This window comes from Propithecus coquereli, unplaced genomic scaffold (assembly GCF_000956105.1).
Source record: "Propithecus coquereli isolate 6110/MARCELLA unplaced genomic scaffold, Pcoq_1.0 Scaffold267, whole genome shotgun sequence".
NCBI classification, from domain to species: domain Eukaryota; kingdom Metazoa; phylum Chordata; class Mammalia; order Primates; family Indriidae; genus Propithecus; species Propithecus coquereli.
Genome location: NW_012148252.1, coordinates 2703414 through 2730095, shown reverse-complemented (window position 1 = coordinate 2730095; position 26682 = coordinate 2703414). Strand labels below are relative to the sequence as shown.

General features: G+C 37.1%; 1 protein-coding gene across 1 annotated transcript in view; it reads left to right on the top strand.

Moving 5' to 3' along the window:
* The window catches only part of UHRF2 (ubiquitin-like with PHD and ring finger domains 2, E3 ubiquitin protein ligase), an 81081-nt gene extending 62774 nt beyond the window's left edge, over positions 1–18307 (top strand). Inside the window, exons 9-16 of the mRNA XM_012647404.1 lie at positions 1951–2055; positions 5553–5659; positions 9232–9394; positions 10063–10203; positions 12237–12336; positions 12657–12814; positions 16182–16280; positions 17290–18307. Coding sequence (XP_012502858.1) covers positions 1951–2055; positions 5553–5659; positions 9232–9394; positions 10063–10203; positions 12237–12336; positions 12657–12814; positions 16182–16280; positions 17290–17436 — 1020 coding nt within the window. The 3' untranslated portion in view covers positions 17437–18307. The remainder of the gene's footprint in view (positions 1–1950; positions 2056–5552; positions 5660–9231; positions 9395–10062; positions 10204–12236; positions 12337–12656; positions 12815–16181; positions 16281–17289) is intronic.
* The last annotated feature ends 8375 nt before the right edge of the window (positions 18308–26682 follow it).

The following is a 26682-nucleotide window of genomic DNA, read 5'->3' as shown; positions in this document are numbered from 1 at the left end:
TTCTATATATTTTTAGTTGTCCGATTAATTTCTATTTTTAGTAGAGACAGGGTCTCGCTCTTGCTCAGGCTGGTTTCGAACTCCTGAACTCAAACAATCTGCCCGCCTTGGCCTCCCAGAGTGCTAGGATTACAGGCGTCAGCCACCGCGCCAGGCCCTGGATTTACCTTCTTATTTCTAAATAAGATGCTTATACTTTTTTTTCTCTATATTGGAGTTTATTAACTTCTATGGAAGATGACCCTTTAGTTTAATGCTCTGTGACCTCTAATTCTTGCAATAGTTGTGTTGTAATTTTTGTTGAATCAGTATTCAGTGTTTACAGTATTATGACTTTGGATCTATAAATACAATAAAATGCAATATAGAGAATATAATACTATAAACACAATAAAAATACACTTAATGTATTTTTATTATAGTTGCCTTATTTTTTGCTTTTTTTGTTTTTAAACCCCTCTGTCACTTACTTGTTTCCAAACTCTGAAAGCCTCTTATATGGTCTAAATGACCATGAGGTTATTTACCTGAGCAACTAGTAGGGTGGATTTGCTCTTTAGGAAGTAAGGAAGATTCAGAAAAATAGATTATTTTTACCAGGGTTATTGAAGTGGGGAAATCAAATAGCCCTATCTTCTGCTGAAGTGTCTGCTGTTTCTAAGGGCTAAGCCTTTCCAGGTTCTGTTGCTCTTACCAGCTTCTGCTTGGCTTCTAAAATGCCACCTTTTCCCAAGCCCACTGTGCAAACTTGAATTTCAGCTTTCTTTACTCTGCCGGGAACAATTGTATGACAGATGAACTACAGTACCTTTCTCAGGGAGTTTGAAGTACACAAAGGAGTAATGCTTATTTCAGTGAGGCAGAATTAAAGATATATGGGGAAAAGCAGTTGGCCATTGGAGTAGATAGTATGAGTAAACTAGAAATGGGTAGTATGTTTGGGTTACATTAAATAGTTTGGGCGCAAGCACATAGGTTTCATGAAGGAAAAGCTAGAGATAAGGCTGGGAAAATAGGAGCCAGATTGAAAGAGGGTAATGTATAATGCCTAACTTGAGCTTGATACTGTGGGACCATTTAATATATATTAAGCAGTTGAAAGTCAAAAGCAAAATTGTTCTTGAAAGTATCATTCTGTTTGTGATAGACTGAGTTTGAAGAAGTAAAACTGGAGGCAGTGAAAAAGGGTCTCTTGTAAGTATTCATGATTCAGACTAAGAAGTGGAAGTAGAAAAAGACAGATTTGAGAAATTTAGAAGGTACAATCAGCAGTCCTTGTGACCAAATGGGTTTGAGGACTAAGGAAGAAGAATGGGGCTAAAATAACTCCTGCATCTTTTTATTTTTTATTTTTTCCTGAAAGGGTCTTGCTATGTTTCCCAGGCTAGAGTACAGTGGCATGATCACAGCTCACTGGAACCTCAAAGTCCTGGGCACAAGCAGTCCTCCTGGCTCAGCCTCCCAAGCAGCTAGGATTATTAAACTCATGCACCACCACGCCCAGCTAATTTTTTTTTATCTTTTATAGAGATGGGGATCTTGCTGTGTTGCCCAGCTGGTCTCAACCTCCTGGGCTCAAGCGATCCTCCCTCCTAGGCCTCCCAAAGTGCTAGGATTACAGGCGCGAGCCACTGCCCCTGGCCACTTCTGCATTTTTGACTTTGCAAAAAGGCAGAGAACAGGGCCATAATTAAAGACAAGAAATAAAGGAAAGGAGAGCTGGTATGATTATTTATTGTAAAACTCAGAATTCTAGGCCCAGTCAGTTCTAGAGTTATCAGCTGACCTAAAGGATATATTTGGGGGAGAACTAAATAAGAGAGCAAGGTAGAACTCTGGGTGAGATTCAGTTATTGGGCATTTAGATACCAATAATGTATGTGAAAGCATTTTGTAAATGTTACTTAACTGTTCAGAGGTATTTTGAGACTCTCTTTATTTACTTTATAGGTGAGCGAAGCAGGTGTTCATAGACCCCATGTTGGTGGAATTCATGGTCGAAGTAATGATGGGGCTTATTCTCTTGTCCTGGCTGGTGGATTTGCAGATGAAGTAGTAAGTCATGATACAGCCGTGTTCTTTAGAACTTTCCTTGATCATTCAGTAAAATACAGAAGCTTTGTCTAGGATACATCAAATACTATCTCTTTTTAGCATCGCTTTTATGTTGAAGTGATCAGTTATATACAAGTTATAAGGTAAATCAATTGGCATTGTCTAATCTAGACATGTGCTAATTCGACTTATAATGCATTTGGTAATTGATAAGAAAAATACATTCTCTGTAGAGCATATTTTTTTAATTAAACTTACTATTTTGAGATAATTGTAGATTCACATGCAGCATTAGAAACACAGAGATCCTGTGCTGGCAATGGTGACACCTTCCAAAACTGTATATAGTGTAGTATCACAAACCAATTCTTAGCTATTATGGCTAAAGCTGCAGTAAATATTTATAAACTAGATCTTTGTTTTATAGGCAAGTCATATCTACAGGAGTAGGTGAGGGAAGCCTGAATAAGCTTTTCTTATTCAAGAAAAAATTTGTTCTGAAGCCTTTAATTTGGTATAACTTTCATGGAGCCAGTGATCTTTGTTCTGTTTGGATGAATGGACGTGAAACTCTTGAGTACTTGCTGACAGTTGAATTAATATTTTAGTCTAGTAACTTGAGAATTAATCAAATGCTAGTTGTAGTGCCCTGTTTGGGCATCTTGAGAAATGAGAACCCACAAATATGATCTGCATCTTCTCAGTTTTCCTGAGAAGTAGTTTGCTCAGTGATCAGGAAGAAACTCTGAAGCCATGCTGTTTTGGGTTTGTGCCCTGGAGCATGAAGCCATCTCTTCCTAGCTATATGGCCTTAGGCAAGTTACTGAACCTCCGCCTCATCTGTAAAATAGAGTTTATAATACTTCATAGGCTTGCTAAGAGGGTTAAATGAATTAATTATGTGTAAAATGCTTCGCCTAACCCTTCCCTCCACCACAGTAAGTGCTAGATAGGTGTTATCAGTGGTAGTGGTAGTACTCGGTCTTGTAGGCATGTAAAGGGTATTGTGAGAGAAACTGGCAAAAATTGAGGATATATTCTAGACTGCCTTGAATTAAGGAATTATTAAAGGAGTCTGGGAAAAGCTTAATGGTCTTAATTGTGCTTTAGAATGATTTATTTGGTAGTCTTTTTTTTTGAGACAGAGTCTCACTCTGTTGCTCGGGCTAGAGTGCCGTGGCATCAGCCTAGCTCACAGAAACTTCAAACTCCTGGGCTCAAGCGATCCTTCTGCCTCAGCCTCCCGAGTAGCTGTGACTACAGGCATGCGCCACCATGCCCGGCTAATTTTTTCTATATATTTTTAGTTGTCCAGCTAATTTCTTTTTTTTTTTGGTAGAGATGGGGTCTCTTGCTCAGGCTGATCTCGAACTCCTGAGCTCAAATGATCCTCCTTCCTCAGCCTCCCAGAGTACTGAGATTACAGGTGTGAGCCACCGTGTCTGGCCTATCTGGTAGTCTTTCGTGGGGAGTTTGAGAAGATTGAGATGGTCTTCTATCTGATAAGGGTGATGGCAGGAATGGAGCATACAGTTTGTTGTCTTAGGCACTGCTTTAGCACCTTGGGAGAAAAACAGAGGTTGGAAAATACAAGAATTGAGTATTCCAGGACAGCACCATGTCCCTTGTGTGGATGTAGCTGCTTTATGTGAGCTCTTTTCAGGTAGCAACCTTGTTTAGGCCTCTGCCTCACAGGGGCACAATTTAGTGGATCATGGACTAGAAGATGCAACATATTTAGGCTGATCATTTTTTCGTAGGCAAAATAGTCTAAGATGATACTGGCTGAGCTCTGACAGTCTGGCAATTCTCTTATATCCTTATGATAATTCAAGGTTTTTATTTGTGTAATGATTAAATATAAATGAGTTAATGGCATAGAATTTTAACCATGTTACTTGATATTCGCTGCTTCAAAAACAATGTTTTTATGTTTTAAATACTATTTAGCTTAGGTTGCTCTTATGCTCCCTAGTTTCTACTTTTTCTTTATAGCACTCCCATGATATATAACATGAAAAGTTGATAGAATTAATGTGGAGTCAATACAGATACCTTGTGGAAAACTGTTTTTGACTCTCAACTATTCTATAATAGATGTACTTATTTATTAGAATTCCTTTACATAGAATACACACTAAAGGCTGGGCGCGGTGGCTCACACCTGTAATCCTAGCACTCTGGGAGGCCGAGGCGGGAGGATTACTTGAGCTCAGGAGTTCGAGACCAGCTTGAGCAAGAGCAAGACCCCGTCTCTACTATAAATAGAAAGAAATTAGCCAAACAACTAAAAATAGAAAAAATTAGCCGGGCATGGTGGCGCGTGCCTGTAGACCCAGCTACTCAGGAGGCTGAGGCAGGAGAATCATATGAGCCCAGGAGTGAGAGGTTTCTGTGAGCTAGGCTGATGCCACGGCACTCCAGCCCAGGCAACAGAGTGAGACTCTGTCTCAAAAAAAGAATACACACTAAAGATGTAATTCCTTAATACTGTTTTTAAAAATATAGACCTCGGTATGGGATATTCAAGGTTTTTGGACCAATAAAAACATTTTTCAAACTATATGATTTTAGTTGTGGCTCTTAATCCAAAAGAAAAACAAGATGTAAATAACTGACTTCTATAACAAGTAAGAATTTAGTAGCGAAAATGTCATTGTCTGAAGTTCCATCTGAACTAATTAAAATGATCTTTCATTAAAGAAGAATCACTTTTTAGTGTTAGTAGAATTTATTGCATACTGATAGTTTTCTCAATTTGAGTACTGAATCAGGTAGGGACTTAATATCCATATAAATTTCTAGTTACTACCAAAATGATTGTAGAGCTAGTTTATATAACATTTTCTTTTGGCATATTTTTTATTTTACATTTAATAGGCACTTTATACTGCTTTTTAGTTTTCAAATTTCTCTCCAGATTTCTTTTTAATGTTAGATGATTATTTTACCTAAATGTAATATGGATGAACCATAGAATATGAAATGTTAAAGAACTTACTATGCTATTAGAATTTTAATGAGGTTTTTAGGTAAACTTGCTTTATAAAACTTAGTATCAACATCAGAATTTGAAATTTGGCAGGAAACTTAGGTATGGTATAGATGGCAGTTGGGAATTCAGTTATTGAGCATTTATCAAAGTAATAATATATATGAAGGACCTATAAGCTAGTATTGATAAGATTATTTTAAATTAAATATTTCTAACCCATAAGACCTTATCTTATAACATCCTATAGATTTTTGACTACGTATATGAGAATAGCCATGTTTGGAGATGTTGGAAATTATAATTTAAAGTGAAAACTTTGGGTTAAGTGATATAACTTGGTGTACTTCACATAAGATTGCATTTGAATTTTGCATTATTTTGGTAGATACCTGAAGAGAACATGTCAACTCAAAACGTCCTAACCAAATATTTTGACTCTGAGATAAGAATTGATGAAATACTTGAGTTTAGGTGTCTTAATGCAGAAAATCTTCTCCTACAGGACCGAGGTGATGAATTCACATACACTGGAAGTGGTGGTAAAAATTTGGCCGGCAATAAAAGAATTGGTGCACCATCAGCTGATCAAACATTAACAAATATGAACAGGTACTACTGTAAAGACTACTTAAAATTTAGATATGCCATTATATAAAAGTTTGATTATAGGATTATAATTTGTAACTTAAACTGTGAGGGAGAATCTTACATTGGGAGTTAAAGAACTGAAATTAAAATTCTTTGCCTGATTATATAATTATAGTCATCCTAACTTATTTCTTCATACTGTTATTTTTTAAATGGCATAATTCCCAGTCTTAATATATGTGCTATGCATTTGAAAACTTGTTGATGCCTCTGAAGGAAGGGAGCTATATATAACAATTTAAGAGAAATTGAGGACAAGGTGGCTTGTCTACTATCTCATAGGTCAAAGCTAAAGTGATATGTTCTGCTCAACGCAGATTTAACTTTTAAAGTGCCAAACTTCTTTTTAGAGGAGACTCGCTTGAGTGAAATAGGGGAGCCACATTTATGTGCGTAAGTGACATATCAGATAACTTAATCAGATCTGTGCTCTCAAGGTGCTTTTAGGATTTATACCAATAATGTATCTTCTAAGTATTATAAAAGGGAATATTCATTTAGTTACAAAAGTGATTTTTTTTCTAACTAAATCCCTTTAAGGCATTAAAAAAAGCCACCTTGTACTGACCTTTATTCTATAGAAATATCGATATCCCAACTCCCATGGGAACAGAAAATTTAATAACTTCCAAAAAGTTTCATTTTGTCAGTGAATGCTACTGCCAGCATGAATAATAGATAAGTAACCCAAATCATCAGATATCAAAGATTGCATTATAATTTATCATACTGAAAATTTTGTGATCATTTCATAAAGTTAAAATTTATTATATCCTATTAAGAGTATTTTATGAATTGAGTAAAAGTGAGTATTTTTCACTTTGGTCTGATTCACTCGGTTTTAAGTAGTGTCCCCTTAATTTCTGATTACCGTGTGAAGTAAAGGATACAATTCTTTCAAGACTTTATTGCATACCAAGTTAAAAAGAATCTGTTTTTATGACTTCTATATTATTTCTGACAGTAGGATTATTTTTACTGAACCAGCAGAGGAGACAGGTCAGATTTGCTGGTGAAAACGTTCCTGAGGCAGGAGTCCAGTCCTAGCTGTTCTTTATCTAGCAAGAAAGCAGCTCTTCAAGAGGAATGATCTTAAAAGGAATACTTTGTGCTTTTGTCAACGAAAATGTATCTTGAATTTGCAAAAGGGCCTTTTCAAGTTGTCAAATCTGAAAATATTTTCCCTGTAATAATTATTTTGCTTGAATGAAACTTCTTTCATAACTACCCACCCTTGTAATGTACATGTTAGGTACTTTTCAAGCTTTCAGACAATCTAGTAAGTACTCTTACAGTCTCATTAGAAAATAACTGACAAGCAGGAAAAATCTTTGCTATTAAAGTTAGAGGGTAGTGAAAATGAAATATTAACTCAAAACAATTTAGGGTTGACTTATAGAGACTTTAACATCCGGTCACTTTATACATTACGCTGGGAATACGCCTTGTGATTTTAAGACCTCTTAGGCAAAGGTACCTATGTCTTACAAAGATGAAAAGTGAGGTGAAAGGCCCTTAGCTCTGACCCATAGTATACTCTTTGCCAAAAAGTATATGGTTCAGTTCATTTTTGCTTCTTTGCTAAGAGGTAATTTGACACCTTCTTGCTTCTGAGAAATTTAGTCCTATTTCTTCTTAGCTCTTCAACTTTTAAGAAACTGAAGAGTTCAGCAAGGTAATTTGGCCATCCTTTATCAGGGCAGTTAGAGACAACTGAATGGTTTGAGCTGCAGATAGAGTAAAGCAAGAGCTTTATTGCTGTTTTGCCTAGTTTCATCCTCTTGTACTCTTCATGTACTTGAATAGCCTGTATACTTACCTGAAGCCAGAGTGAGTTGACAGTGCCAGCTGGAGGTGGCAGTAATTAACTGAAGGTATCTGTGAGTGTTTAAAGCATTCCACTCAGTGACATGAAGGCAGTACTTATCCTAGTTCTTTAAGAAGATATAGTATGTATATCTTCATAAGTATTCCATAAGTAAGACGTAATTCTAACCCTAGAGTTGATGGCTATATTTTCTTCTACCTCCCAGAGTTTTAATGCATCTCCCTTTTAGATAACAATAACTTGGTAAGCTTTAACTCTTTGACCATAGCTATAAAAGTTACTTTATAAAACAAAATACTTTAAGTTCATTAACTTTTAAAATATAACTATGGTCAAGAGGTTTCTCTTCAACATTTTATTCATACAGTCTTAAGATCTATTTTTTGATTTGAGCCTGTATGAAAAGAATTATACCCTGGAAAAGTATTTTGTATCGTATCTGATTTCACCAGATTGGGTGTACTTCTTTTTTTAACCTTATGTATTCTCAGTGTTTTCTTTTTACTTATCTGTCTTAAAGGAGAATGCTAATTTTAAACAGATTCTAAAACTAGTATTTTAAAATACTAAAAATAATTTTAAGACAGATGTTCGTAGGACTAGATTTTCAAAGAAAGGTCTTCTAACATCTGATAAGCTCATTGAGTTATTACTATTGAGTGAATACACATACTAAGGAAGTTCCAACTAAGCCAGGTGCTTGTTCCAGCTCACTGTCCTCCTTGTCTATCTATGTGTCATCAGTAAAATGTAGTGATCTCAAGCAGCCAAAAATCTTCATTGTTAGCTGGGTGCAGTGGCTCATGCCTATGATCCCGGTGCCTTTGGGAAGCCGAAGCAGGATCGCTTGAGGCCAGGGGTTTGAGACTAGCCTGGGCAACATAGCAAGACTCGCATCTCTACAAAAAGAAATTTTTAAAGATCAGCCAGGCATGGTGGTGCGTGCTTGTAGTCCCAGCTACTCGAGAGGCTGAGGTGGGTAGATTGTTTGAGCCCAGGAGTTCGAGGTTTTAGTGAGCTATGATCACGCCACTGCACTCCAGCCTGGGCAGCAAGCAAAATCCTGTCTCTAAAAAGAAAAATCTTCCTTGTCTTGATTTAGCACAGGCATTTGGATGCTTCAGTCTTATTTAAATTTATCTTTTTATGGAGGCCTTTAAAGAATATTCTCATACTGTACTTATTCTTAATCTTTTAAACTTTTAGGAATCTTTATTGTCTGGAATGTGGAAAGTAGACCTAGGAAGATCATTTGTACCTTGATGACAAATTTATATTTCTGGATTTCTTTCTGCATTATTCCAGCAATTTATCTCACTCCCTTATCAAAAATGACTATTAAAACAATCACTTGCTTTAGTTTTCCAACGTTCTCCCTTCCCTCGACAAACGTTATTTAAAGAAAATTCCATGTATTTCTAGTTGTTTTCTATTATACGTGGCACAGATGTTATTACTTTCAGAAGAACCCTACAGGCTATCTGAGAACCAATCCCCTGGCTTGGGGGTGACATCAGAAAACTGATTTGTCTTCTCTGCTGGTGGGGGAAAGCATAATCCTATTATCTGGAATAATATGGAAAGAATCATAGAATCTTGACCATCAGGTAAGGCATAATTCACCTTTTAATTGAGCTAATGACTCCATTATATACCAGAAGAAAGATTACTTGGTATAAAGACCTTTTTTTGTTTGTTTTTTTAGGGCATTGGCCCTAAACTGTGATGCTCCATTGGATGATAAAATTGGAGCAGAGTCTCGGAATTGGAGAGCTGGTAAGCCAGTCAGAGTGATACGCAGTTTTAAAGGGAGGAAGATCAGCAAATATGCTCCTGAAGAAGGCAACAGATATGATGGCATTTATAAGGTGCTCTATCTGGCATGACATCTTGTTTGTCATTCTTCCTGGGCTTTCAAGACAGGGTTGCCACAGGGAACTACTATGGGTGGGCTAGAGGAAATAGTAGGCCATCTTAGTTGATATTTCTACTTTTTCTGGAAATATAACAGATGCACAAAGCACGCTCTTTGATACTTGTCTTTTAAGGCTTATTTGAAGTTCCTAAGGGCAAAGTTATATTTTGGGTTAAGATTTAAGTATGTATTCTCTATGATGAAACCATTTAAATAACTTGGCCGTTATGGACCTGGATTCTTTTTGGAATAATTTTAATTGTAATAGATTTTCAAAGCAGAACACATTATAACAAAAATAGATTTGCAGTCTTTAAAAATAGGGGCATCTACTGCCACCATTTTAATCTACCTATGCAAAATTCTGTCAATTAGCATAATTTGTCACTGTATTAAATTTATAGCCATCTACATTTACATGGGAACTGCCTAATAGGGATTAAGGTCAAAACAATGTTTCAGTGGATATTTTTGACTCACTCACTATTCTTAAAGCAAAGCAGGTACCTTCTGAACTACGTTTAGTTCTGGCAAGTTTACTTATACCACTAATATGATGATGATCTTATGAATAAGTCTGAACTTTACATCTCAAGCTAGTACCGATATATTATGATTTAGGTGGTGAAATACTGGCCAGAGATTTCATCAAGCCATGGATTCTTGGTTTGGCGATATCTTTTAAGAAGAGATGATGTTGAACCTGCTCCTTGGACCTCAGAAGGAATAGAACGGTCAAGGAGATTATGTCTACGTTTACAGGTTAGATTACATTTGTCTAGACTACTTGTGTGTTCATTAAATTGTACACCTCTACTATCTACATGCCTTTAACTCTGGATATAACCCACAGCAGTTGATCAGTGGACTATAAGGGGTGAGGAATAAGATCATGCAACTATACAAAAGGAAAAGAAGTAAAAAGGTAGCATCCTAGGTGTCAACCTGCCCTAGGACCGAGGGTTGTACTTGGGAAAAACTGGGTTTGTCAGTAAAAAGTAAAATATTTCCAGTTAAATTTGGAAATGACTTGAAGTGGGAAAGGGATTCATAAAATTTAAGTATGGTAGGCCTTGAGAAGGGACGTTTATCCTAGAGGGCGCAGGGGTGTGTCTCTGGTAGGGGAAGGGTGGGGAGGTGGCTTATAAGAGTGGTCTGCTTTCTATCCTTCTCACTTTTCCTCACCCCTTTTTTCTCTTCCCCCCGCAAAGCTGCTTCCCTGCCCTGCTACCACCTTTAGTGCTTTGCCTTTTTTTTCCCCTTTGCCCATGTTCAGCTGTTAACCCATGAAAGACTTTATTGGTTTCGTGTGCATAGTGGATGGTGTGGCTGCATTCCCCCTTCACTGCCTGTATACCCTAGATTTTGTCCCTGACACTGACTTCAGAGCATGATTTGAGTTCATCCCCCATCATTCCCTGTTGTTGTGCTTCCCGGAAAGACTGCCAGCTTTGTCATTTCCCCTGGCTCTGCCCACACTGCATGTGTAGGGGCTGAACTATGGGCAAGTGTCTGACCACCCAGGCAGGTGAGTGTGTGTCTTCTAGTGCAAGTCTGTTTCTATATTTTTCTTTTTAAACTCATAGAACTGATTAAACAAGAGCCATCAGCTGATAAAATAACTACCAAAATTATTCATTTTATAACTGAATATTAAAAAATTTGTCAAATTCATTTTTAAGATTTTTTAGATCCCAATGTTCAGAACATTGTTCTAAATAGGTTAGATTTGAAACTGAGCACAGCATGTGATCCCATCTACTATGATGAGTTTGTAATATCATTGATGTTTATAATGTCATTGAGGCCTAAGACATATAGAGCTTTAAAGCATGAGCATTATCACAAAGCATACCTCCCCCACTGTAAAAAAAAAAAAAAAAAAAATAGCCATTAAAACATCAGAATAATAGGTAGAATTCTTTAAAGTATAACCCTTAGCTGGTAGCAGATTTAGTAATTTAGTCATTTTAAGTCTTCTAAAAGCCCCACCTCCACTAATCATAGGAGGTAAGAAATTTGGCACTTAATGTTTTTATTTTTGATTCCACAATTTACTGTGATCCCATCTATTTGATTACCATCTGTTGTGCTCTATGGTTGATCCTTATTTATCATAATATCTAGATTCTACTTTTTTTTTTTTTTGAGACAGAGTCTCCCTCTGTTGCCCAGGCTAGAGTGTCATGGTGTCAGCCTAGCTCACAGCAACCTCAAACACCTGGGCTGAAGCGATCCTCCTGCCTCAGCCTTCCGAGTAGCTGGGATTACAGGCATGCGCCACCATGCCCGGCTAATTTTTTCTATGTATTTTTAGTTGTCCAGCTAATTTCTTTCCATTTTTAGTAGAGACGGGGTCTCGCCCTTGCTCAGGCTGGTCTCAAACTCCTGACCTCGAGCATTCCTCCTGCCTTGGCCTCTCAGGATGCTTAGGATTACAGGCGTGAGCCACTGCGCCCGGCCCCTAGATTCTACTTTTCTTAAACTTTCAGCTACCTAGTCATGACTCCTGAAGAGTTACCTTTCCTCTCTTAGATCTGAAACTAAGATCATTGTATTATAAAATGGAATCTGTTAGTGAAAGCTTTGTGGTTTTGCACTGAATTCAGGATTTGAATAGTCATTTGTCCTTTGAACTCTTTTTTCTTTAATGTCTATATCCTTTCTTTAATTAAAGTCTTTCGATTTGGGGAAAGTGTAGTCCTCCCCTTTTTAAAAATTTCTCAGGACCTGGAACCCCCTTCTCTGTGGAGCTTAAATCTACATTTTACTTCTCCCCTTCCCCCCCATGTCAGTATCCAGCAGGTTACCCTTCAGATAAGGAAGGGAAGAAGACTAAAGGACAGTCAAAGAAGCAGGCCAGTGGAGCCATAAAAAGACCAACAACTTCAGATGGTAGGTAATGATTGCAGAACATAAATTCTAATAACAAATTTTGTAATAAACAAATATTAAGAGAATAAATTGAGACTCATAAGAAATTAAAAGCAAAGAATTTTTCGGGGGGTAGAGGATGGATCTTTTTGTGTATTTTTAATAGTATCAGAGCCAAAATAGCAGCAAATATAAGTATCCTAAACTCCAGGGGAAGTTAGATGTTGCTTTATGCTGGTTATCTTCCTGCTGAACATTACTGGTGCCAGTTAACTCTTGTTTCATAGTTCTACTTAGAACCACTTGTAAGTCTGCTGATACATTTTTTTAAATAAACCTAGATGACTGTCCAAGTGCCTCCAAAATGTTCAAAGCATCAGATTCACCAGAAGCAGTTGAGGCTTTCCAACTAACTCCTCAACAGCAGCATCTAATTAGAGAAGATTGTCAAAACCAGAAGCTGTGGGATGAAGTGCTTGCATCTCTTGTGGAAGGACCAGTATGTAAAGATTTTTTAAATAACATTCTAATATTTAACAAATGATGAAAAATTTTCTTATGAAGTATGATTTTTCACAAGTCAGTCAAAATTTGATCCTTCTGTCTAGTTTTCTCATCCAGTGCCACCACCTTTCAGATATAATCTAAAGCAATACATTTAAGTAGTCTTAAAGATGTTGGTTTTTGACTTCTCTATACCTGAACTCTTAGATGTTGGGTTTTGACTTCTCTGTGCCTGAACTTAAAATAGTACTTTGAGGTGTACTATTTCTGGGAAGAATTTTTAGTTGTGCAACACAAGCAACCTAATCTAAAACTCACCAGGAAAGTTTTTGTTGTAGTTGAAAGTTACCTAGTAGCGTAAGTTTTAAGCAATTCATAATTTTCAAAACCTATATGTTCAACTTAGGGATAAAATAAGGCAGCATGGATTTACTTAAATATTGTAAATTTTTAAAGCTTTTTCCCATTTTGGGGCAATCATAAAATTTTAAAGTGAAAAGGAATCACAAGGTTATTATGTGGATTTTGTGTTAAGCTATATTAGGCAAATAAAGCTTTCTCATCAAATCCCCAAAGTTGGAGGCTTCAGATGCAAATTATCTGTTCATTCCTTGCACACTTGCTTTATATATTATGCTTCTAATTTCGCTTATAAATTTTAATCTATTAGCTACTGACCCCTTGTCATTTGTAATATAATTACTTTTCTGGTTTTTTTTCCTCCAAAGTGTTGATATACAGCTATTGTGGGTGAGCTCTGGTAGCCTCTCTTGAAAGCCATTTTGTCATCTTAATAATTTCTTCTTTCCAATTCTCTTTATTTATCTAATTGCATTAGTTAGAACATCTTATAAGTCTGAAATGGGGTTAATGAATATATATGCTTTCTATCTAGACTTAAAGAGAGCTCTTAGATTTTTGTGTTGCTTCTTTGAGAGATAGTCATTGTATTAAGGAATACTCTAATTTTTAAACTCTTAGAAATGAGTGAAATTTATCAAATACCTTTTGGATTTATATTGGAATCATCATTTCCTTTGCCTACAAATCTATAAATGTGGTATGTTGGGTTATCCTTGGTAGAATGAGGCTTATGTGTTTAGAGGACAGAGGAAAAGTGATTTCACTCTGTGGGAAGTTACTTTTTAGCCAAGAGACCCAGGCATAAGAAGAGTCTGACTCTGTTAGATTAGACTTATTTTCACTTAGAGCAAGTGAAAATGCACTAAGCAGTTGTTAATCAGTCTAATTATTCTCTGGTTGTAGAAGATACAGCTGGTTAGTGATAACTCAGGTGAATTCTAAATGTGGGTAGGCAGGGGGAAAAGTAACAAATATAGATGGAGGAAAAAGCCACCTGAGTGCACACGGAAATTCTTTTCCCTGTGGGTGATATCCCACTGGTGACAGGATCTGGCCTGCCTATGTCAAATTACTGTGACCTTATTGCTGACAATTGCTCTGGATGTATATGTACTATCACCCTGGACAACTTTCATGCCCATCCTCTTCAAATAAGCCAGGAACACGTTAGACAGAAAAACCAGGTGTTAACCAACAGTGACTTTAAATCTATATATGTATGCACATACATTTATATACAAACTCCTTCCCAAGGCCCTATGTGATGAATAACCCAACCTACATCTGTAGTCTCCTCTTGCTACCCTCTCGTGCCCAAACTGCTTTGACGACAGTGGTCTCTGTGCTATTTAAACACACTCAATTTGTTGCTGCCCATAGGCCTTTCAACGCATACTCTCTTTCTGACTATAATTCTTTGTCTTCATGTAACTTCCTCCTTTATATCCTTTAAGTCTGCGTAAATATTACACTCTTCAGAGAAGCTTTCTGCAGCTACCGTTGGTCTGCTCTCCTATAGTAATGTAAGTCCCATGAGAGCAGAGACTTTGCTTTCTTATTGCCACCGTAGATAAGTGTCTAGGAACATTGTAGAAACTCAAAATACCTATATTACGTATACCCATATTATAGGCACATGTAAGTCCAGGGAAATGTTGGTCATTGACAAAGTAGTTTGTCAGGGAGAAGAGGGTACTTGGTATAAACTTTGGGTTTACAACATCTCCCCATAAGTGCCGTATTTTTTAACGTGTTGTGTAATACTTTGTTATAATACACTTGACTTTTCATAATTCATCATAATATCAAGATATCTTTTAGAATATGGCATTTGAATTTTTAACTTAAAATTCTTATAAATTCTACTTTTTCTATTAATATAAAAAAACAAAAAATACACTTCCTTACTACCAAAAATAACTGAATGGAGGATTATCCTTATGACTATTCAGAAAAAAACTACCTTTCCTTCTAGTTTAAAAGAAACAGCCTGTGTAAAATGGAATCAGTAACAGCTTTTGAAGAGTATAGGGTATCCATTTGATCATGTGCTTTAGGTAGCTCTACTTCTCATAATTTTGTCCCACTTTGAACATTTTGCATCAGGAAAATATGGGACTTCTGGATGGAGACAAAATATTGCAGAATAATCCTAGGAAAATAAATGTTGATTCTTTCTGGTATTAGACACTACACAGTATTAGTGCTGAGTGCTTCTTTTAAAGCTTCAAAAAATATTCAAGTTTTGTAATAGTGAAAGATTGAACAGATAATACATGTTCATACACTGGAATACTGTGCAGTGCCGCTTTTTGAAAAAGGCAACCAGTAGGTAATGACCTTGAGACAAGCTGCCCGTGATATTTTTTTTTTTTTTTTGAGACATAGTCTCACTCTGTTGCCCTGGCTAGAGTGAGTGCCGTGGCGTTAGCCTAGCTCACAGCAACCTCAAACTCCTGGGCTCAAGCGATCCTCCTGCCTCAGCCTCCCAGGTAGCTGGGACTACAGGCACGCACCACCGTGCCTAGCTAATTTTTTCTATTTTTAGTTGTTTGGCCAATTTCTTTCTATTTTTAGTAGAGACAGGGTCTCGGTCTTGCTCAGGCTGGTCTCGAACTCCTGAGCTCAAACAATCCGCCCGCCTCAGCCTCCCAGAGTGCTAGGATTACAGGCGTGAGCCACCGCGCCCTGCCAATACATGTGAAATTTTGATACATTCATATAATATGTAATAATCAACTCAGGATGATTAAATATCTATCACCTTAAACATTTTTTTTTATGCTGGGAACAGTCAAATTATTTTCTAGTAGCTATATTGAAATATATATTATTGTTTACTATAGTCTCCCTACTTATTGAACAGTAGGCCTTATTTATTCTATCTCGCTATATTTTTGTACCCTTTAACCTCTAAGATACTTTTTTTCTGATCACTTAGAATTAGTGTATTATGAACTGTTAATTTTTATTTTCCCTCCCCGTGGGTATCATTCCAGAATTTTCTGAAAAAATTGGAACAATCTTTTATGTGTGTCTGCTGCCAGGAGCTAGTTTACCAGCCTGTGACAACAGAATGCTTCCACAATGTCTGTAAAGTAAGTAGAATTCCTTTCTCATTTTCCATATTAGGCCCAAAGGCACACTATTCTCTAAATCTTTTTTAGTGAGCTAAGAAGCGTTTTTCCATAAAGCTGGGATAGTTATGGAACCTTGCCAGTTAAGAAGCATTTAACTACATCTCGGTGGTAAATGCATGTTTTAATTCAATAGTAATGGTAATTCAGATATTAATATATATTTTTTGAGGTATTCTGTCATGTTTAGAACTATTGAGGACGGGTTAAAATGAAGAAAGTAAAATGTCATTGCTCTTTACTATGTAATAGCTTGTTTTATATATTATAGTGCAAACTGGAAATAATAAACTTAATGGAGTCTAAAACAGATTCTATCTGGCAGAATGCCCAGATGAATTGAATATTATGTTATCAGCATGGTGTAAAAGGAAAGTTTGGGTTTTATTCAAGCCAAGTAATGGTTGTGTGCCCTGACCGAACTTTAGAACTTTAGTTTCTTTTATAAAATGGAAATAAATCTTCTATCTATGAGTTCATGCCTAACCTTGAGTCAGTTAACTCTCTTTACTATATTTAGTGCAGCTAAATATATTTTTTAAAGACCCATTATGTGTTAAGTGATTTGATAAAATATATAACTTTAGTGCTAAGGAAGGGAATGCTGATTTTTTTTTCTCTAGGGCTCTGTCGGGAAAGAACAGGATTAAAATACGACATAACAGATTAGGCTAGTGGAAACCACAGGTAATCTCTAACACCATCATTTTTCTGGATGAGGAAATTGAAGCACAAAATAGTTAAATCATTTACCTGAAGTCTCAGTGTGTACCAGAGGTGGAACTAAAACCATGACTGGGCTTTTTCATGGTGCAGATTCAGGTCTTCACAGTTGTTCATCTTGTACGTTTCTCTTGTTACCAAACAGTAAGTTTCTAGTTCCCAGCAATAAGTTGTTAAGTACTTTTCTACATGCCTTAACCCGCAGATAAAATTGGGTGTTTTTTTTTTCCCCTTGGTTTTACTTTAGGATTGCTTACAGCGCTCCTTTAAGGCCCAAGTTTTCTCCTGCCCTGCCTGCCGGCATGATCTTGGCCAGAATTACACCATGATTCCCAATGAGATTCTGCAGTCTCTACTTGAGCTTTTCTTCCCTGGCTACAGCAAAGGACGATGATCTGTCTACTTCCACTGTATTGTTCCTGGTGGCTTTTTGGACAATAAAGAATCTAAAATGGGTGGGGAGGGTGGAAGTAATGGCGGACCACATCTCTCACGTTCTGAAGCAGCTAATCCTCTTTCCCACATAGCCATCATCTTATGTGTGTAGTAAGAGGCCCATTTCTCAACTGTCTTTTAAATATCAAAAGGTAGTTCCTGTCAGTAACAACTAGTTTTAATGAGTCAAAGCCTCAGCTGTAGTTGATATCCAAGTTACGATTTATTTTGCAACTACCTCAGGACAGAAAAGATTTATGGGGATTTTAAAAATCATTGAATAATTTAGTTAAATGAAATTTTAGCTACACACTGCCTCCCAAATATTAGTTGTGCCTGGTTCTTGTAATTTGATTTTTACAGAAAAGGAAATGACACTTGAGACCTTGGAATGAACGCAGCTTCTGTAATGTGCATAATACTTTTTTTAACGTCTCTTCCATTACAAAGTGTGTTTTGCAAGGACAGGTTCATTTTTTGGCCCACTTTGTGAGCTCCATTGTGCTTTTTTCTGGTGTTTTATGCAAGTTGACTACTAATGACTAATGAGAACAATAATGAATGCATTGTTGCAGCATTAGTGTAATGTGGTGTGGTTTTGCACTTAAAAGAAGTATTCAGATGCTGTAGTTGTAAATGTTCATGAAAACCCACTTCTGTACTAGTCAAACTGCTTTTAGTGAGTCTCACCAGTGGTTTTACATCTGCAGAGTATTGAGGGCTGTGCTGACTTTTGAGAGGATTTGAAATTGCTTCATATTGTGAACCTAAATTTTATATTCACTATATTCCCTAAAGTATACCTTAATAAATATTTTATGATCAGAAAACTCATTTTGCTTTACTTTTTTACATTTGTCTGGCTTATATTACGGATTTTTAAGAATCATTTATTTCCAGGGTTTTTCATTATGCATCTTTAGTGAAACAGACATTTTTAACTTTGAGTTTGATAATGAGAACTAGAATGAAATCTTAAGCACTAAGAACAAATTTCATCCTGTTTTTTAATTTCTAAATGGGAAAAATTTTCAGAACACCTAGTGACTATCTGTAATTTCTGTGTTATGTTCAATTGTGTATAGTCATTGCTACTTATTTCACAGACATGAGAATATTTTAAAACATTCTTTTATTCTCTGTACTCCCATATTTTCATCAGAGAAAAGTCTTAATGTGATCAAGTCAGTCTTTCCACCCCTAAATTCTGAACCGTATAAATAACCAAGACTTACTGAATATTTGCTTTGTACCAGTCACTTGTACATTTTTATTTGTATTCATATTAATTAATCCTTCTGACGACTCTAAGAGGCAGGTCTCACTATCCCCATCTTATGGATGAACATCCGTGGAACTGAAAGGTTAAGAAACTTGCCCAAAAGTCATACATCAAGCAAGTGGCAGAGCTGTGCTGTAAACTTGGCAGTCTGAATCCATAGCTGGTGATCTTTACTTCATGCTATATAAGCTTATAGGCTCTTACCCTGGGATATATGGCAAACTAGTTTCATTGCCTTTCCTGCAATCAATTAAATTCAAAATCAGGTTCTGGGAAATAAAGCATAGTGATTGGAGCTACTGTCACTTGGGGTTAGTCATAGACACTGGAATCATTTTTATTTTGAAATATCTAGATAGGACCTTAAACTAAAAATGAATCATTAAATTACGTCATCTAGTGCTATATTCCCTCTGGCATTTCTGCATGAATGGTGGGAAGTATCTCCCAGGTTCACCTACTTGAACTGGTTTATTTCTACCACTAGCAAAATAACTAATTTCCGCATTTCTTCTATGTTACTGTCCAAACTCTGCCATAACACACCAGGAAAGAAGTTTGATTATAACTTAACATGTTCACAAATGTCAAGAATGGCCCAAAGGTGAGCAATATTTTATTCTTGAACTTTTTTAGTCAAATTTTTTTACATAAACAGTTTGTACCTAGAGAATGGGGACTCTTAGAAAACATAACCACGGTAATATTGCCACGTGTGAAAAAAAAAAAAAACAATTTCTTTACATCACATATCTAGTAAATGTTCCAATTTCTGTTGTCTCAAATGTCATAAATGTGTTTTAGTTGGTTTGCCTGAATCAGGATCCAAATAAAGACCTTACATTGTGATTAATTGCTATCTTTTAAGTATCTTTTAATCTCTATGTATCCCCTAATCTTTCTCTTTTCACCTTTTGCAATTTATGTGTTGAAATTGAGTTGGTTGTTCTGAAGCCTTTCTGACACAATAGATTTGCTGATGGAACCCTGTGGTGTAAGTTTAACATTTCTGTGAATTGGTAGTTAGAATTAAACCATGACCAGATTCAGATTTGACCTAAGACGACTTCGTAGGTGATTTGGTTGTCCTTCAGGTGACACATACTATCTGATTGTCTCTTAGTCTTAAGTCTGAGAGATGTTTCCCCACTGGAATCTATTACATTCTGTAGGTTACAGTGATTACTATTAAGTATTCAATCACTTTCATATGGGTAGCATTTTAAACATTTTTTTCTGGTTAGATAAGGCCTCTAGTTTTAAAACTCCTAATATGATTCACTCAACAAATGTGTGCATGCTAGTATGTTTCAAGATATTAGGTAAACTTTGGGAAGGCGGCAAACATCTCAGTACCGTCACAGCCCTATTATGACAACTCAGCTAACAGAAGGGGACCCTACCTATATACTGAAAATTTTGGATTTTACTATATCCTACTTGTAAGTAGGATCTTATAAGAGCTGGGTAGAGATCTCGTCTGAAATGTCCACTGTCTGCTATTTGCCCATTAGGGACCAAACCTTTCCCCATTCTTCAGGACACCCCTGATACGAGTGAATTGAGCTTGATGGCCCGGTCACCACCAGCTTACACGAGAAAGAGTTACGCTTGCTTGCCCACTTTACTGGCTGATGTCTACGGCCAGACCTTCACAATTCCTGAAGGAACTGGTATTTAATGAGCTGGCTTAATCTGATCCTACACGGGTGGGGTGGGGGGGTAGTCACCGGATATAAGAAATCAAGAGTTTCTTAGAGGGACCACACAGGCAGAACAAGTAACTGCTATTGAAAAGATGAGGCCGGGCATGGTGGCTCACGCCTGTAATCCTAGCACTCTGGGAGGCTGAGGCGGGCGGATTCTTTGAGCTCAGGAGTTCGAGACCAGCCTGAGCAAGAGCGAGACCCCCGTCTCTCCTAAAAATAGAAAGAAATTAATCGGACAACTAAAAATATATATAGAAAAAATTAGCCGGGCATGGTGGTGCATGCCTGTAGTCCCAGCTACTCAGGAAGCCGAGGCAGAGGATTGCTTGAGCCCAGGAGTTTGAGGTTGCTGTGAGCTAGGATGACGCCACGGCACTCTAGCCCGGGCAACAGAGTGAAACTCTGTCTCAAAAAAAAAATGAATAAGATTTTACAACTATATCCTTGAGTGTGACACTACATTGCAGTGATAGAATAGGCTGCTGTGTGAAGAGTAATTTGGAACATAACATTGTGAAAACAAAATGCAACAGACAGAACTGGACACTGCCAAAATTTGTATTGCCAAGTAATCTGTTATTTATGAATATACCAGTTTATTCATCTACTGATAAATATTTGGATTGTTTCCAGGGTTTTGCTATTATGAATAAAGCTGCTGTGAACCATTGTATTTGGAAAACTCTTAAGAAATATGTACTTACCATATAACCGATCAACTTCACTATGAAGAAAAACAAAGACATGTTCAAAGTAGTTTATACCATCTTACATTTCTGCCAGCAGTGTATGAGAGTTCTAGTTGCCCCACATCCTCACTAACACTTGGTTTTGTCATTTCTTTTCATTATAAACCATTCTAGAAGATATGTAGTTCCTGTGGGAGACGAGTGGGTTGTGGTAGTCATATGCACTGTTCACCGGGTATTTTGGGCTCTGACGTGCTAGTATTAGGATTGCACTTCCTAGCCACCTCATTTGGGTAAGGCCGTATGACCAGTTGGCCAGTTGAGAGCAGAAATGCTGTACGTCACTTCTAGGCAGGGCATTTCGTTGCCCTCCAGTGTTTTCTTTCTTTCCATGGAGACCACTAGCACCCCAGATAGCACTTTTCTATTAGCCTAGATCCCAGAATGGGAATGATCAGAGCCTCCGGCCAACTTGTGGTGGACATGCAGTATAAGTGAGAGGTAAATCGCCACGCCCCTGCAGTTTTTGAGTTGTTAGCACAGCATCACCTAGCCTATCCTGACTGACGGAAGCATTCCTAACTTCCTGAGCCTACCAGTAGTTACAGAATTGATTTTAATTGGTCTTTTATCTTTGTATCTAGAACTTCCACTATTTTTAAACAAACTCTTTAATAAATCAGTGGACTGTGAACTATTGATAAGTTGGTAATATAGTAGGCAACCCCAGTGATCCCTGCCTCCTGGTCATCATGCCCAGGTATAAATCTCCTTTCCTTAAGTGTGGGCTAGACTTAGATTCTCTTGTAATGAATAGAATACCACAGAAGTGTTATGTCACTTCCAAGGTAGGTCACAAAATACTGTGGCTTCCACTTTGAGACCCCTGTCTCTTTCAATCTGGGGAAGGCAGCTGCTATGTTGGGAGCTGCCATATGGAGAGACACAATATGGCAAAGAACTGATGTCTCTGGTCAACAGCCAGCAACGTCCTAAAGCCTACCAAAGACCATAGAAATGAGTTTGGACATGGAATCTCCACTGAGTCTTGAGATAACTTCAGCCCTTAATTGCAGCCTTGTGAGACCCTCAACCACAGATACCCCGCTGAACCATTCCTGACCCACAGAGACAGATAATAAATGTTGTCTTAATCATTTGCTTTGGGGTAATTATGCAGCAAAAAATGACTTATACAAATAGGGTGATCTTAAGTGCCAGTTTGGCCCAGACAGACCCAATTTGCACTTCTTGCTCCAAAAGTGAATACTTTTGCTTTTCTTCTTTAAAGTACCCCAGGTTGGATAACATCACCCTATTTATAGACTCAATTAAAATCATCTATAACATAACTCTAAATTCACTTTTATTGCCAAAATATTCTTTCCCTACCATATCCAAGAAATTATGACTCATTGATAACATTTTTCTCCTTGAGAAAATATGGGCATTTAAAAAATCTCTAGTGAGTGGTAATAGATGAGAAATGATGACTGGTAGAAGTATTATACAATAATCCCAAGGACATTTTGCCTAGAAATTCTCTATCTCCAAGTAGCTTCTAACTAGGTTTTCTGCCTGATTTCTTGTCTGATCACTCAAACGCTTTAGAGTTAGAATTTACCTACACTAGTTGGTGTTTGCTTAAGAAATCATAGTAAAACTTACATGAGCTTTTGGGCTTATGTGCATCCACCATTAAAGTAACTTCCCACCCCACATAAACTTCTTATCTGGGTCACAGATATTTCCTTAACCCAAAAAAAATGTCACCAACGTGTGATTTTACCAAATCCATAAGTCCTTATAAAATACATCAGTTTTATAAAGTACAATCCCCCAATTCACATTAAAAACTTTAACTTTTTATTTTGAAGTAGTTATAGACTCACAAGAAGCTGCAAATTGATACAGTGGGCAAAAGACTTGAACAAACACTTCCTGAATATACAGGATGGCAAATAAGCACATGAAAAGATTAAATAATCAGCTATTAAGGGAAATACAAAATGAAGTCATGATGAGATACTACTACACATCTATTAGAACGGCTAAAATAAAAATACAATACTGAGTGCTAGCAAGAAGGCAGAGCAATTGTATCTCTCCCACATTACTGATGGGAATATAAAATGGTACACTCTGGGAAATAGTTTGGCAGGTTTGTCTTTTTTAATTTTTCATTTTGGCTAGTTGATTCAGCAGGTGAGTTGTTACACATTGCTTAGCTGATTCTGACTTCCATGGCCACCATCCTGCTAGTTTGGCAGTTTCTTACAAAACTAAACACGTACTTATCATACAACCCATAATTATGCCACTGAGAAATGAAAACTTATGTTATGAAAACTTATCTCCACACAAGAATCTGTACATGAATATTCAGCAGCTTTATTTATAACAAAATCTAAGAACAACCCAACAGTCCTTCAATGGATAAATGGATGAACGAACTAGACTACTCCTCAACAATAAAAAAGAATGAAATTGATACATGCAATAACTTAGATGGATGCTAATATTATGCTGTGGAGGAAAAGCCAGTCTCAAAGTTATTAGTACATACTTGCATCTGCATGATTCCATTTATGTATCATTCTTGAAATGACAAAATTATAGGGATGGTGAACAGACTAATGTCTTGAGTTAGGGTTAGGGGGAGGGTGTGACTCTAAAGAAGTAGCAGGAGAGATTTTTTTGTGATGGTAGAATAGTCAACTATCTTCGTCATGGTGGTGGTTACACAAATCTTTACATGTGATAAAATTTCATAGAACTACCATAGACCCCAAAATGAATTCATGTTAAAACTGGTGAAATTCAAGTAAAATCTGTAGTTAATATTATTATATCTGTGTCAATTTCCTGGCTTGTATAACTATTATAACTATGATTACGTAAGACATTATCCCTGGGAGAAGTTGGGTGAAAAGTACATGGGAATTCTCTGTACTAAGGACTATTCTAAGTTTGTTTTCAAGTTTATCTCTTCTTGTTTTATAACCTCCTGTTCTCATTTATGAATTTTAGTCTTTCCATGATCTCTGAACATGCAAACATACTTCTTTTGTAAGTCCTTTTAATCTCTCGTTTCTGGTTTTTTTTTTTTTTTTTTTTTTTGAGACAGAGTCTCCCTCTGTTATCCGGGCTAGAGTGCGGTGGCGTCAGCCTAGCTCACAGCAACCTCAAACTCCTGGGATTAAGTGATCTTCCTGCCTCAGCCTCCCGAGTAGCTGGGACTACAGGCACGTGCCACCATGCCCGGCTAATTTTTTCTATATATTTTCAGCTGTCCAAGTAATTTCTTTCTATTTTTTTTTAGTAGAGACGGGTGGTCTCACCCTTGCTCAGGCTGGTCTCGAACTCCTGGGCTCAAACAATCCTCCCGCCTCAGCCTCCCAGAGTGCTAGGATTACTGGAGTGAGCCACTGTGCCCCAGCCTCATTTCTCGTTCCTAACACATTAACTGCCATGTTAGTTGTATGTAACTCACACTAGTTTTGAGCCTGAGGCCTCATGAAGCATATGTAATTCACACGTCTCTTTACCTTGGGAGCTGCGCGGTATGCAGGCAACTCACGCTGCCATGCTATAGCATGCATGTGACATGGGTGCCTCCTGGGCAAAACCCTGTAATTAGTTTATGAAAATATTACTTGTTGATATTCTTATTGTCACAATTAATATTGACTATTTAATTCTAAAAATGTGGATTAAATGAATAGAAGTCAATAAATTTCATTTTTCTATTTATGTTTCCCTTTAAATTACACTTAACGCTGACAAGTCAAGAATAATACTTTACCCTTATGAACTATTTTTCAAGTTTTCACATTACTTTTTACATTACTAATTTTCAAGTTTTTATATATTTTTTTTGATGTATGTTTTAGGAAAAAGCATTTTACACAAAAGTACACATTATATTTGCTGCATTTCCATGCTGTCTGTTTACATCTCTTCATGGCATATTCACATCCTTTCTCAGCCTGTGTTTTTTCATAGCACACAGCACATCTTCCGGCAGAGCCCACATTTGTGAGAGAAAAAGTCACAGATAGTGACAGGAGGGAGGGCACGGCAGTAAGTGTTTCATCTGTCCAGAGAAGTTTTAGGCAAACTTGTTCTTTGAATTTTGTGATCAAGATCTTTTTGTGCACAACTCTGTAGAGAACAAGCAAGTTCACCAAAGCTGATCCTGTGATTAGCCCTATTGCTAATTTTCTGAACCACTTTATGCCACATCTCAAAGAACATGAATATGACTTCGGTTTGTCTGAGAGGCCAGTGAGTGCCTTCGAATTATTACAATCTACAATCATATGTAGTTTTTCTACAACACCTTGTCCTGTTTCAACTGCTTTAGTGTCTTCACCATGCATAGTGCTTAGCATCAGTGCATCTTCTTATCCTTCCATTTGAGGACGATTCCTGTGTTACTTTCTCAAGTAATTACTTCATTCTTCAGCTTTGTGTTTACTACATCTGGCGGGTTTAGTTTCCTGTTACTTCTTAGTGTGCCCACCAGATAAGTAGAGCACTCAAGGAGTCGATGAGCTAGGTGGATGCTGGCGTAGTAGCTGTCAGTGTAAAAAACACGTCCACCATCTAGTAAACCTAATAGCTTCATGGCAACTGAGGACAAAACAGGAATGCCAGATGCTGCTTCCATCCCAGAATAAATTTTCATATTCCAGGTGTAACCATTTTTCAGGAAAAGTTTGAAAACTTTTATTCCATATCTATGGCACTTGTTTTTTATGTACTGTACACAACTCAAACATCCACAAAATGGCACCATTGTTTCGTCAATACATATTTCCTCATCTGGAACTACAGCAACCTGAAACCTTTCAAGGAGATGATCAAGAAGTGGCTGGATCTTGAAGAGATGGTCACCAGGAGGACATTCTTCGTTATTAGAGAAATGCCACATTCTCAGAAGCATTTCGAAATGGTCACATGATGTAAGCTTTTTCACTGAATTGTTACACAAAATATTTTTTGACCAACAGTCTGGAAGTCTTGGCTTCTTGCTAAGGTCCATCCAAAACGATACTCACCCAAATCATTCCATTTCTTAAGAAATAACATCGTACCACTTTTTTAGTCGGGAGTGGAGCTAGATATTACCCTTTTGTAAAGTCTGACCTGCATAGATATTAGTTTCCTTTACCATGTAGTCATTATCATCATCTGATATGAAGAATTTTAAAAAAACATAAGGTATTTTTTCTGGTAGATTTACTGCAATTTCAGTTGGAACATGAGGGTTACTTTCAACGAAGTCAAGAATCTTAATATTACTTTCTGAAACTGGACCCCAGGTCAGAGAACTTTCACTAGTCATTACATGTTTTTCAGAAACATCTGACAAAGAATCACTCTCACTGAAATTGACTACAACTGCTTCGATTGTTTCAGTAATAGATTTTGAACAACCTTCCCCACTAGAAAGATCTGCATGTAATGTTCTTCTAGTTTTTCTCAGTGGGCTGCAACTATCAGAACTGTCCCCACTGTCT